At 43.9% G+C, this 13,887-nt stretch overlaps 1 protein-coding gene across 1 annotated transcript in view; it reads right to left on the reverse strand.

The window, feature by feature from the left end:
* The window catches only part of LOC126281899 (semaphorin-2A-like), a 1,266,817-nt gene that overhangs the window by 411,836 nt on the left and 841,094 nt on the right, over positions 1-13,887 (reverse strand). The window contains exon 5 of the mRNA XM_049981222.1: positions 2,059-2,169. Within this exon, the coding sequence (XP_049837179.1) occupies positions 2,059-2,169 (111 nt within the window). The remainder of the gene's footprint in view (positions 1-2,058; positions 2,170-13,887) is intronic.

Raw genomic sequence — 13,887 nt, forward strand, 5'->3', positions numbered from 1 at the left:
ACACACGTCCGACCTCTGAGGAATCTCAGAGTAGCAAGCATGGACAGGGACTATGGACAGATGGCATAGGTGGAAATGTGGGTCGGCCAAGGGGTGTGCTGAGACAGTCTGCGCATTTGCGATAGGCACTGTGTTCCAGTAGCGCAGTGATCAACTGAACTGTCTAGGAAGTAGCTGACACGGTAGCTCAGCGTGTTCCGTCTGAGGGCTGGCATCCCTCGGTAATTTTTTTTTAAAAAAAAAGAAGAAAGAAAGAAAGAAAACACTTGAGTACAGTGTTCAACAATAAAATGGGAGAATGTCATGTGACGTCCTGCCAGATCAAATGCCGAGAATAATGACAAACAAAATTGTTACGGCGAGAAGTCAGCGTCGACAGGCCAGTTGGAAACGAAAGAGAAGAGATGGCTGATCGATCTTCCCTCCAGGACGACAACGGGACAGCAGCGGCACCTAGGTGAAGAGGACATAAGCGCCACCCCCGACTGGTGGCGTGCCACTCCGATAGCAGCTTCAACGTTAGCCACTTCGTTAGCAGGCGCATCTTTGCCTTTGTCATTAGCAAGCTATACGTAGTACAAACTTGTGTTTGTCTCTTCTGAAGAAGATTGATTATTTTGTATGTCCCCCTTTGCTTGTGGCACATCTGTGTAGTCAAAGTTAAGTAATTTTATTTCTCTAATGCTTATTAATACGAGTTGTTTGTTTGTCTAGAGAACCGAGCATGCAGGACTCCTAGACAAACCAAAAATGAAAAAAAAATAAATAAATAAAACGTGAGCACGAGATCCCGATTTGAAATCCGGCCCGCACACCTTTTTACTCGCCAACGTTGATTCCACTTAGATTCCCACCGATGCAACTGACATGAATAGCTCATTACATTTCCTGTCTTCGCTCTCCCTTCCTCCACCTTCATTTTTCATAAAAATAAGAAGATCTAGAACAAAGTGGCCAGATTGAAAAGGCTATAGGATGGGTATGTAGCCTTTCGTCCCTACTGATCAATCTATATTATAAAGAAGCAAAGGCGGAAATAAAAGAGGTGTTAACAGCGAGATAAAAGTTGTGTTGAAAGAATGTCAATCGTACTATTGGCTCGTGACATTGCTATTTCCGGCCGCTGTGACCGAGTGGTTCTAGACGCTTCGGTCAAGAACCGCGCTGCTGCTACGGTCGCAGGTTCGAATCCTGACTCGGGCGTGGATGTGTGTGATGCCCTTAGGTTAGTTAGGTTTAAGTAGTTCTAAGTTCTAGGGAACTGATGACCTCAGCTGTCCCATAGTGCTTAGTACCATTTCAACGATTTGAATTTGAACATTGCTATCCTTGTGATAGTGAGGAACAGTTGTAAAACCTGTTGAATGAAAAGAACAATATAATGAACGCACATTGATTAATAGTTAACCGAAGAATGACTAAAACAATGAGAAGTAGCAGAAATAAGATTCGCGATAAAGTTAGCATCAAATTTAGGGATACTAAGAGAACGATGTGTGAGAATTCTGCAACCCTGGAGGCAAAATAATACATGAGGAACGAAGCATGAAAGACTTAAAGCTCACTAGCAAAGACAGAGAGATCATTCCTGACCAACAGCAGTCTACAGGTATCACATCAGGTCACCATTTGAGGAAGAAGTTTCTCAGAATGTATGTTAGGAGCATAGGAGTGAATGGAATGCGGTAAAAACGGAAGGTAAGAGAATCAAAGGGTCTATCTGAGTGAAGGTCCTGAGGAAGGACGCGGAAAATTGGAGTACTGATAAGAAAAGAAGTAAAGTTCTCTACCTAAGGAGCGAGGAGAGGAACGTGTACGAAAGGGGACAGGTGATAGGACATCTTCCGTGATTCCTGAGGGAGTTGCATAGGGTTAACTCTGTAGTGGATGACAGAGACTGGAAAATATCGTTGAAGGTGTTGGGTACAAGTGCTACTCTGTGACGAAGAGGTTGGCTAAGGGATTCGCGGCGGATGGAATAAAACCAGAGGACCGATGACACACAAAACTACCAGTATCAGCTTCCATGCTCACTGCTGAGTATGACAAAGGCCTTACGTGTATGATCCAGTCCCTGGGGCTGTGCGCGTTGGTTCCACACACGTAGAGGCGGCTGCCTACGCCGTCCATCGGTTGGATCACCCGAATGTGGTTCCGGCAGTCGAAGTACTGAAACACACAACGATCAGCCATGTACACGTTGCAGGCTAAAACTCAGATACCACTGAAAATTGATATGTTGTCCCAGATATAACTGAATCGATGAGTTGGAAAAGGGGTCATGTCCACTTTTATTTCAAATTACATTTGTTGCAAACTACTGGTCTTCATATCTGTATGCATCGTTTGGTGCAACAATTGGCCATGTCCCATCAACAGAACTGCTCGTTGGATAGATACTGAATTAGAAAAGGTGCCATGTCCAGATAAATTGCCGTATAATAGACCTGTTCCAATAAATAACAAACTAGAGGGTGTTCTGATTATTCTACAACACATACTTGACGAGCAGAAGCCATATGATATTGGTAGCTGCCAGTGGCCAGGGCAGGATGGACGCGAAAAACATGAAGCATACCCGCAATTGTCTGCTTTGCTGTGCTTTGATTGTGATATTTTGGGTGATTTATAAATAAACCTTTAGGCTAATAACTTAGTCTCTTCTTAGTAGAATGAATGAGGATAATACAATATGGCTGCCTTATCAACATTATAAGGTACGAAAAAGGGTCATACTGTACATTCAAATTGGATTACTGACCACGATCGATGTCTAAAGTATGTTGTAATGGTGTATATTCTTTCATAACAGAGCTAGTTGCTACCTAGTAACTCCACGACACCATACTTGAATTAGTCATCAAGTAATACAGTCTTTTTATGTCTCCTGTAAAATTTACTTTCTGGGACAAGGCTCCTTTTCCAAATAACCGATTCATATGTAGTTATGTGACAATGAACTATAGATCCAAATGTCACAATGGACGCTGCTAGTTTATACTTACAGCTTCTATCATCAATCTTTATTTGTAGCTTTTAACACATCTTGATGTTTCGACAACCAAACGGATAATGACTCAAAATATTTTGAACACATTTGGGAAGCAATTCAGCAGAGATTCAGCGTCACATTAATTCGAAAAGTCTTTGCGTGTGTTTCTGGGACTAAATGTCTACTTGTAGATCACTTAGTTACCGAAATAACGCCAGCCGCTGTGGCCGAACGGTTCTAGGCGCGGCTGCTGCGGTCGCAGATTCTATTTCTGCCTCGGGCATGGATGTGTGTGATGTCCTTAGGTTATTTAGGTTTAAGTAGTTCTAAGTCTAGGGGGCTGATGACCTCAGATGTCAAGTCCCATAGTGCTTAGAGGGAGCCGAAATTATGTGCCAGCAGTTTGTTGGCGCAGAACTGGTCCCGGTGGCATCAAGGATGTGCTCCATGGAGTTCACAATAGGAGAGTTTCGTCGACAAGACATCAACGTAAATTCGCTATCTTACTCCTCAAATAAATCCTGGCCTTGTGGCACTAATAGTTATTCTACTCTAAAATACCAACGCTGTCGACAGAGAACATCAAGCATAAAAGGAGATAAGCGGTCCACAATAATTTTCATAGCTCACGAGTGTCATGGTATCTATAAAACAGGTGCTATGGAAAGCGTAATGGAGAGTATCTTAATACTGTACCAATCCGCCTTTGTCCTTGGCGCGGTTCATGATTCGAGCAGCCGTTCGCTTGTACGACCGCATATCTGGAGCCAGTCGTCGAACTGGTGCAACGTGAGTCATCCGACGAAGCGACACGTTTCCATTGATCCAATGTCCGATCCTGATGATCCAGTGTCCACTGCAATCATAACTCATCGTGTAGTCGGGTCAACATGGGTAAAAGTAGGGTTCGTCAGCTGGAGAGTCCTGTGTTGAACAACGAGCGCTGGGCAGTGTGCTCCGAAACTATAGTGCCTGCCCCAGCACTGTACATGTCGTCAGATCTCCCACGGGTCGACGCCTGTTCCGCTTTACAGAGAGCACAAGTCTCCGACCTCCACTTTTCTGTAGTGCGCTGTGGACGTAACAGCTTCCCACAGTTACAGCAAATGTATTCGCAGTTGCGAATAAGGGGTACCATCACCTGTATAATGGATGATAGTTTGGGTTTGGCCGTGAGTCGTGCACGCACAGCCAAATGGCAAGGCGGTCGCTCGCGATAAGTGGGAAATCCGGGTTCGAGTCCCGGTCAAGTCGTCGTTGTCGTCATTCCATTCTACAGCCGATGGTAGTCCTTATTCGCAATTGAGAATACATTTCATAACAGTTGTGGTCGCCGCAGTGCCTCTTCCTTTGGATATGCATGCATTTCCAATGGAAAAATTGAAACAAATGAGTCCTCGGTCACAGTTTTCTGGTCTTATTTACCATGTTCCAACACTTCTGAGAGTGCCTTCATCAGAATTTAGTCATTTAATGTGGTCTATAGCGTAATCAAAAATTTATGGGCAGCTAAATTTTTTAAATTAAAAAGTGTAAGTACTGACTAATAATACAAGACAGAGACAGTACTTTCATTTCACGTGTAAAATAAATAACAGGCTAGACGGGCTTTAGGCACATTTAGTCTATTACAACCCGTGGCTGTACGGGTATGAGCAGCCCTTAGACGCTCGCATTCACACATTCCTTTTTAAATATTTTGTGAAAAAAGCCCTTCTGGCCTGTTATTTATTTTATACGCGACATGTAAGTACTGTCTCTGTCTTGTATTGTTAGTACTTACACTTTTTTATATACAAAATTGTTTCTTCCCATATATTTGTAATTATGGTTCAAATGGCTCTGAGCACTATGGGACTTAACATCTTAGGTCATCAGTCCTCTAGAACTTAGAACTACTTAATCCTAACTAACCTAGGGACATCACACACATCCATGCCCCAGGCAGGATTAGAACCTGCTACCCTAGCGGTCTCGCAGTTCCGGACTGCAGCGCCTAGAATCGCACGGCCACCGCGGCTGGCCTGCAATTATGTTGTAGACCACTTTAAGTGTCTAAATTCTGATGAAGGCACTCTCAGAAATGTTGAAACCTGGTAAATAAGACTAAAAAATTGTGACCGATGGCTCATTTGTTTCAATTTTAACTTAGAAACGGTCACTGAACCAAGGAGCCATGTTCTAATATTGTGTCGATTTACGTCGTATGAAAGCTGTGAGTACCATTGGAAAGACATTCACCTATCTGTATAATAAATCATCAACTTATGAGATGAGTCATATTCTTTGAAAGACATTTGTTTTATATAATTTACGTAACTCTAAAGATGCGCGCCTAGCGCGGGCACTAATACATCGATGGCGCAATCAAAGAAACATTTTAACAGAAGCTGAATTGAACGTTCCGCTTCGATCTAAATAAAAGGTGACAGTAAAAACCTTTGTAGATCTTCAGATTTTATTGTACTTCTGCTTGCAATATGAAAGCATAAAGAAGATCGTTTTTATGCCATGAAACTGAGCGGTCTTGGCAGCGTGCAGACAACAGTAATTAATTAATTAAATTCAAGTAATTTATGTTCGATACTGTAACCCGCCAAGTTATTGTTATGAAGTTGTTGAACGGTGCAAGAATTGTCTCGAAGGAAGGAGAGAAGTAATGACTGTAATTTTTGACAAGAACGTGAACCAAGAAGCTAGCACAGGACAGGCTGAAGTCTGATCCCATCATACAGTTAGAAAATTACTTACCTAAGTTATACTGTTTATAAATAAGCACTAGTTGCTTTTGAGAATTATTTGAATATATTTAGTGTTTATCAGATTTCTTATTCTATTCTTTTCCTTTATTTTTTTAACCTCCATGTCATATTACTTTTATAAATGTCAAACAGCCTTTACCACAGCAGACAATACTGCGTTATTCTGGTCGTAGACAGAAGGCCGCTCCTTGTCTTGTATACAACTCATACTAGCTGCACCATTTATGAATGATTTCATTTGCAAATGGAAATTTTTTATTGTTCATTCTTGAAGGTCCCTTAGGCAATTATAAAATTCATACTGATTACGTAAAGAAATGCGGGTTGTTCTTTTCCAAATGATAGAAGCCTTTGCGTAATCAAAATCTAGCCTCGTTCTGACAACGATCAGGAGCCGACCAGAAGACGGACGTCTTCGACAGCTTTCGTTCTCCCAGTGGCAAAGCTGTGCCAAACAGGGAACACGACATTTTATTATGAAACACAATACATTTATAATTATCAGATTAAAATTGCCGGCCAGTTAGGCCGAGCGGTTCTAGGCGCGTCAGTCTGGAACCGCGCAACCGCTACGGTCGCAGGTTCGAATCCTGCCTCGGACATGGATGTGTGTGATGCCCTTGGGTTAGTTAGGTTTAAGTAGTTCTAAGTTCTAGGGGACTGATGACCTCAGATGTTAAGTCCCATAGTGCTCAGAGCCATTTGAACCATGTGATTAAAATTGGAAAAAAAATTGAAATATATTTAACTCTTTTTTTTCTTTTATCATACTAGAATGTCCGAAACTTTTCCAAAGGAACTTTGCATCGTAACCAGAATAACACAGGCACTGGATATCGTATTTATCTGCCGACACCGGGCAAGCGACTTTCAAATGCAAGGTCTGACCTGTACGGGAATTCACATAAATGATGTACGAGCAGAGGTCCTAGACACATGATGACAACATATGGAAGATGGGGTCTAGCCGTGAATCGTGCACGGATAGCCAAACGGTAAGGCGAGCGGGCGCGATATACGGAAAATCCGGGTTCGAGTCACGGTCCGGCACTTGCATCACAATCCGAATAATGCAGGCATTGCAATATCGTATATGCTGCATGATATGTGTTTCCTATGTATCTTCACGGTATCAGCACATGAACACACTACCAAGTTCGCCAGTTCCGAGACTTTCCCATGTGTTGGGCAAAAGCAGTCTGCCTTATGTCAACAAATTTCCCTGCAAGTCGCTAGAGTCATTCCCCTTCGTTTCTGATCCGCTTATATGCATTCCTTACCGCGTCACGTTCACGCAAAGCAACCAGAAGGTATTCCCTCTGACTGTGGACACTGGAGATAATTGGCTGATCTCTGCACATTTCTCCAGACAGAAACGAAAAGCAGAACAACAGCAAAAATTAGATGTGAGACAAGGTGATTCACTGTAATACAAAAATGTTTGACTTTTAAGTGGCAGAACATAGGACTAAATGTATACAGGGTGTTACAAAAAGGTGCGGCCAAACTTTCAGGAAACATTCCTCACACACAAAGAAAGAAAATATGTTATGCGGACATGTGCCCGGACACGCTTACTTTCCATGTTAGAGCTCATTTTGTTACTTCTCTTCAAATCACATTAATCATGGAATTGAAACACACAGCAACAGAACGTACCAGCGTGACTTCAAACACTTTCTTACAGGAAATGTTCAAAATGTCCTCCGTTGGCGAGGATAAGTGCAACCACCCTCCCTCGCATGGAATCTCTGATGCGCTGGGGGTACCGGGGTTGTGTAGACAAGAGCTTTCAAATACCCCCATAAATGAAAGTCAAGAAGGTTGAGGTCAGGAGAGCGCGGAGGCCATGGAATTGGTCCCCCTCTACCAATCCATCGGTCACCGAATCTGTTGTTGAGAAACGTAGGAACACTTCGACTGAAATGTTCAGGAGCTCCATCGCGCATGAACCACATGTTCTGTCGTACTTATAAAGGCACATGCTTTAGCAGCACAGGTAGATGATCCCGTATGAAATCATGATAACGTGCTCCATTGAGCGTAGGTGGACGAAATTAAAATGAGCTCTAACATGGAAATTAAGCGTTTCCGGACACATGTCCACATAACATCTTTTCTTTATTTGTGTGTGAGAAATGTTTCCTGAAAGTTTGGCCGTACATTTTTGTAACACCCTGTATACACACATGCTTCTTTCCTCTTGCGCTAGCGCAGACGCTTCGGAACAAAAACGCATATGCAAAATTTGTGGAAGGAACATTACAGAGCAGAAGTGCGTTCTCATACCCACTCGTTACCTTACTACTCAAGCAGTCTGCTATGCACCCATTTATTTTGTCCCCAAGAATTGCGCTACATTACGATTAGCAACAGAAAAAGAAAATGCAAAGATCTCTAGGTAAAACAGTATCCAGCAGCACACGCACTATAGAAGATGTCCCTCGTAAGAGACGCAACGCACATTTTCTGCGGTGTTTCGCGAGATGTTTGCAATTTCGCTTTTGCAATATGTATCTAGGTTGGAGCCCAACAAATACTGCTCATTCCAGTCTTTCATGTCGACGGATAGCGTGGTTTTTTCGATTTACAAACACAAAGATTTTTAAAACGAAATAATGCATGCCCATTTTATAGAGCGGTCCCCTCTTTTTATGGACACGTATTAACAGCGCTGCATGCATGGCGGTAGAAGTCATCGTGAGCCAGATCGCTGCTGGGCTATTGGTCATTCTTCATGTTTTACTGTCCCTGTTAATACATGTTGTAAAAACAAATACAGCACAGGCCTAATGTGAGACTGCTCCAACGAAGTGCACATAAAACTCCGCTTGAAAAATAATTTTGTTTCTACCGGAAAAGAAGCCGAAGTTATCTGTTGACACTGGGCATCGCAGGAAAGATGCGAGAAGCAGTATTTGTTTGAGCTGACTCCAGCCACACAGGGCAAACAAATATCTGTGGACACACAAGAGACAATTCGCGTGACGGCTCTCAGGAATGACATCGCGTACATGTTAGAAGTACAAAACGATGGGGGTATTACGTTTGTTAATTTCAGCAGGAAGTCACAACAAGATTTTGATTTTATGCTTAGGAAACGGAAAATTTATATGTTTCTACACAAGATATCTTTACTCATAAAGCAATATCTGCAGCGATTAGGGATGATAACATGCGACTTCTGTACCAATCTCAGCTGTTTATTCAGCATTTATAAAATAAGCATTTCAGTGACTAATACACTACTGGCCATTAAAATTGTTGCACCAAGAAAAAATGCAGATGATAAACGAGTATCCATTGGGCAAATATATTATACTAGAACTGACATGTGATTTTCACACAATTTGGGTACATAGATCCTGAGAAATCAATACCCAGAATAACCACCTCTGCCCGCAATAACGGCTTTGATACGCCTGGGCATTGAGTCAAACAAAGCGTGGATGGCGTGTAAAGGGACAGCTGCACATTCAGCTTCATCACGATACCACAGTTCATCAAGAGTAGTGACTGGCGTATTGTGACGAGCCATTTGCTCGGCCACCATTGACCAGACGTTTTCAATTGGTGAGAGATCTGGAGAATGTGCTGTCCAGGGCAGCAGTCGAACATGTTCTGTATCTAGAAAGGCCCGTACAGGACCTGCAACATGCGGTCGTGCATTATCCTGCTGAAATGTAGGGTTTCTCAGAGATCGAATGAAGGGTAGAGGCCGGCCGGTGTGGTCGAGCGGTTAAAGGCGCTACAGTCTGGAACCGCGCGACCGCTCTGGTCGCATGTTCTAATCCAGCCTCTGGCATGGATGTGTGTGATGTCCTTAGGTTAGTTAGTTTGTTCTAAGTTCTCGGGGACTGATGACCTCAGAAGTTAAGTCCCATATTGCTCAGAGCCATTTGAAGGGTAGAGCCACAGGTCGTAACACATCTGAAATGTAACGTCCACTGTTCAAAGTGCCGTCAATGCGAACAAGAGGTGACCGAGACGTGTAACCAATGACACGCTATACCATCACGCCGGGTGATACGCCAGTATGGCGATGACGAATACACGCTTCCAATGTGTGTTCACCGTGATGGCGCCAAACACAGATGCGATCGTCACGGTGCTCTAAAAAGAACCTGGATTCATGCGACGAAATGACGTTTTGCTATTCGTGCACCCAGGTTCGTCATTGAGTACACCATCGTAGGCGCTCCTGTCTGTGATGCAGCGTCAAGGGTAACCGCTGCTGATAGTCCATGGTGATGCAAACGTCGTCGAACTGTTCGTGCAGATGGTTGTTGTCTTGCAAACGTCCCCATCTGTTGACTCAGAGATCGAGACGTTGCTATACGATCCATTACAGCCATGCGGGTAAAATGCCTGAAACGAGGCCGTTGGGATCCAGCACGGCGTTCCGTATTACCCTCCTGAACCTACCGATTCCATATTCTGCTAACAGTCATTCGATCTCGACCAACGCGAGCAGCAATGTCGCGATACGATAAACAGCAATCGCGATGGCTACAATCCGACCTTTATCATAGCCGGAAACGTAGTGGTACGCATTTCTCCTCCTTACACGAGGCATCACAACAACGTTTCACCAGGCAACGCCGGTCAAATGCTGTAACTGCTGTTTGTGTATGAGAAATCGGTTGGAAACGTTGCTCATGCCAGCACGTTGTAGGAATCACCACTGGCACCATCCTAGTGTGAATGCTCTGTAAAGCTAATCATTTGCATATCACAGCATCTTCTTCCTGTCGGTTAAATTGCGCAGTCTATAGCACGTCATCTTCGTGGTGTAGTAATTTTAATTTCACCTTTCAGTACTTCATTTGTACATAATTCTATGAAATAATTGTTTACACAGCTACACTCTAAAGAGATGTTAAATAAACATCCGCGGAGTCGACAAAATCGGGAAACTCGTAGACCAACTGAATGCAGTAGAAAGGAAATCGTGTTTTCCAAATTTTCATGTTTGACAACCTCAATGTCCTTCATTTCAGTTTCTAGTAGTTTGTTGAGAAGCTCCTCTGGTCTCATCAGTTTCTGATATCATGATACTCTGCTATTAAATCGTCAAAGTTTGAATAATGGTCCAGAGCTTTGACGAGCACTTATCATAAATTTTGTAGGCTTCTTCTTCTTTGATTTTCTGCTTGAAGACTTACGTTATACTTTTGAGTAATAATATCACAGATTTTTACTCCTCGCCATTTAGAGCTAATACTTCGAGGTCAGAGCATGACATTTCGAATTTTTATTCAAGTAATCTTTAGAAGCTGTGTTTTACATTACGTCTCTCTTTCTGTAATCAATAATAAATTTCAGCGTGCTCTCTTTGGAGTCAACAGAGAGCACTGCACAGAAATCGCCATAAAACAGAGCCTCCACAATCTACACAACGAAACGAACGTGGCCCCAGTTACCTGTCATGTAGTAAACAACGGAAGAGACTTCCACCACAATGGGGAAGCAATGGTCTGTCACGCATGTCCGCCAGGCCGTACAAATGAAGCATACGCAAATACGCGTGGATGCTTGCACCGTTGGAAAAGTAAGTGCGTGCGCAATGTTGAACAGAGAAAATTCATCTTGTGGAAGTGCCGTTTGCAGAACAGAAGCACCGCCTTCCGCCTGTCGTGCAATCCCAGGAAGCTGTGCTGACGACAAGCACGTCCACACACGGCGCCGCCGTGCTCCACACATTATGGCGTCGGCTTCGCAGGCCTGTCTAGTCACGGTATGCTGCAGCCGGGCCGGCGCGCATACATATGCAATCCCGCGTGTCTACTTCAATGGCGGCGGCGAGTGGCGTCCGGCCATACTTAGCAATTAGCGTCTCTCGCACGGTCTCACACATGGTAAGCAGGTGCACGCAAAAGCGGAAGTGGTTACACACGCAGTAAGCACCTCTGCCACTGGCCAGCGACCTATGGTACAAGCACCGCAGGTTACCAGTAACGTACACACTTTGTCGCTGGCGTCTTTTGTAAGGCACTTGCACTAACGATGCCTACAGAACACTGCAGTTTTATAACTGCTGGTTATACCCTGAAGTGCCAGAGGAACTGCAATAAGCGTCCATATTCAAATAGTCAACAGCGAGATACGGTGCTCACGTCGGCAATGCCTATATGAAACAACAAGTGTCTGAAGCAGTTGTTAGATCGGTTACTGCTGCTACAATGGCAGTTTATCAAAATTTAATGAGTCTGAGCAAGGTGTTACAGTCGGCACACGAGCGATGGGACACAGCATCTCCGAAGTAGTGATGAAGTGGGAATTTTGCCGTACCACCATTACACGAGTGTACCGTGAATATCAAGAATCCGGTAAAACATTAAATCTACGACATCGATGCATCCAGAAAAGCGTCCTGCAAGAACGGGACCAACGACGGCTGAAGAGAATCGTTCAACGTGACAGAAGTGCAACCCTTCCGCAAACTGCTGAAAATTTCAATACTGGGCCATCAACAAGCGTCAGCGTGCGAACCATTCAACGAAACATCATCGATGAGGGCCTTCGGAGCCGAAGGCCCACTCGTGTATCCCCGATGACTGCACGACACAAAGTTTTACGCCTCTCCTGGGCCCGTCAACACTCATAGGATAGTTAATGACTGAAACCATGTTACATGGTCGGACGAGTATCGTTTCAAATTGTATCGGAGGATGGACGTCAACTTATGTAGAGACTACCTCATTAATCCATGCACTCTGCATGTCAACAGGGAACTGTTCAAGCTAGTGGAGGCTCTGTAAGGATGTGTAGGATTCGTGCAGTTCGAGTGATATGGGACCCTTGATACGTATAGATACTTATGTGACAGGTGATACGTATGTAAGAATCCTGTCTGATCACATGCATCCGTTCATGTCCATTGTGCATTCCGACGGACTTGGGTAAGTTCAGGAGGACAATGCGACACCGCACACGTCCAGTATTGCTACAGAGTGGCTCCAGAAAAACTCTTCTCAGATTAAACACTTCTGCTGGCACCAAACTCTCCAGACAAGAACATTATTGAGCGTAACTGGGATGCTTTGCAACGTGCTGTTCCGAAGAGATCTCCACTCCCTTGTCCTCCTACGGATTTATGGCCCGCCCTTCAGGATTCATGATTTCAATTCCCTCCAGCACTACTTCAGAAATTAGTCGAGTCCATGCCATGTGTTGTCGCACTTCTGCGTGCCGCCACACGGCAGGTCTCGTCTAGAGAAACTCCCTAGCACTCGCCCCAGTTGTACAGCCGACTTTGCTAGCGATGGTTCACTGTCTACATACGCTCTCATTTGCAGAGACGACAGTTTAGCATAGCCTTCAGCTACGTCATTTGCTAAGAACTAGCAAGGCGCTATATTCTTCAAGAATGTATTCTGAACAGATAATATTGTGAATGACGTACCGTCAAGAGCGACGTTCATCATTAATGGATTAAAGTTAAGTATCAAACTAATTACGTCCGCTTTCTGAATTCTAATTCCTTGTCATGTTCCAGACCTCACGTCAGTACAGTCCTTCCCTCCTCACGCCAGCCTGCGTGAGGTAAAACGCGTCCGTTTCGGCGTTCAGTAGTAACACGGAGTTGGCCCTTCTGACAACACAACAACGCTCTTTCCGAATTTCATTACCATTTTCTTTAAACCATTTAATGACGTCAGTGACTCCCTCTCAATGCAGCACAGTAAATGCTGCCGTTCACATAAAAAGCTTCCTTAAAAACGCAACGCCTCTCTTCTCAATAACCATACTGTTCACTCACTTTTCAAATTAGAGATTAGAGTGTTAATGTCATACCGTCATCAGAATAGTACACATCGCCAGATCTGCACCTGCCCAGCCACTATTGGAATTAATTTTTTGCCATCGTAAATTGGTTCCGCATTAACGCATTAACATCTCCACCAAGGATTCCTACCATATGATCGTTACAGCTAACAGGCTCCTCCGTGAGGAGCTGCAGTTTAATTGTAACTACCCGTTATGTACCAGAATGAGAAGGAAAGAAAGGTAATTGCGATTTAATGCCCACCGAGGACGACATCGTTATATGGCGAAACTGCGCTATCGTCGGTGCTCATGCGTGGCGCGGTTACCTAAGACGCCTTCGAAACAGAACAGTTTCTATTTGTT

The sequence above is a fragment of the Schistocerca gregaria genome, chromosome 7 (genome assembly GCF_023897955.1).
Source record: "Schistocerca gregaria isolate iqSchGreg1 chromosome 7, iqSchGreg1.2, whole genome shotgun sequence".
In the NCBI taxonomy this organism is placed as follows: domain Eukaryota; kingdom Metazoa; phylum Arthropoda; class Insecta; order Orthoptera; family Acrididae; genus Schistocerca; species Schistocerca gregaria.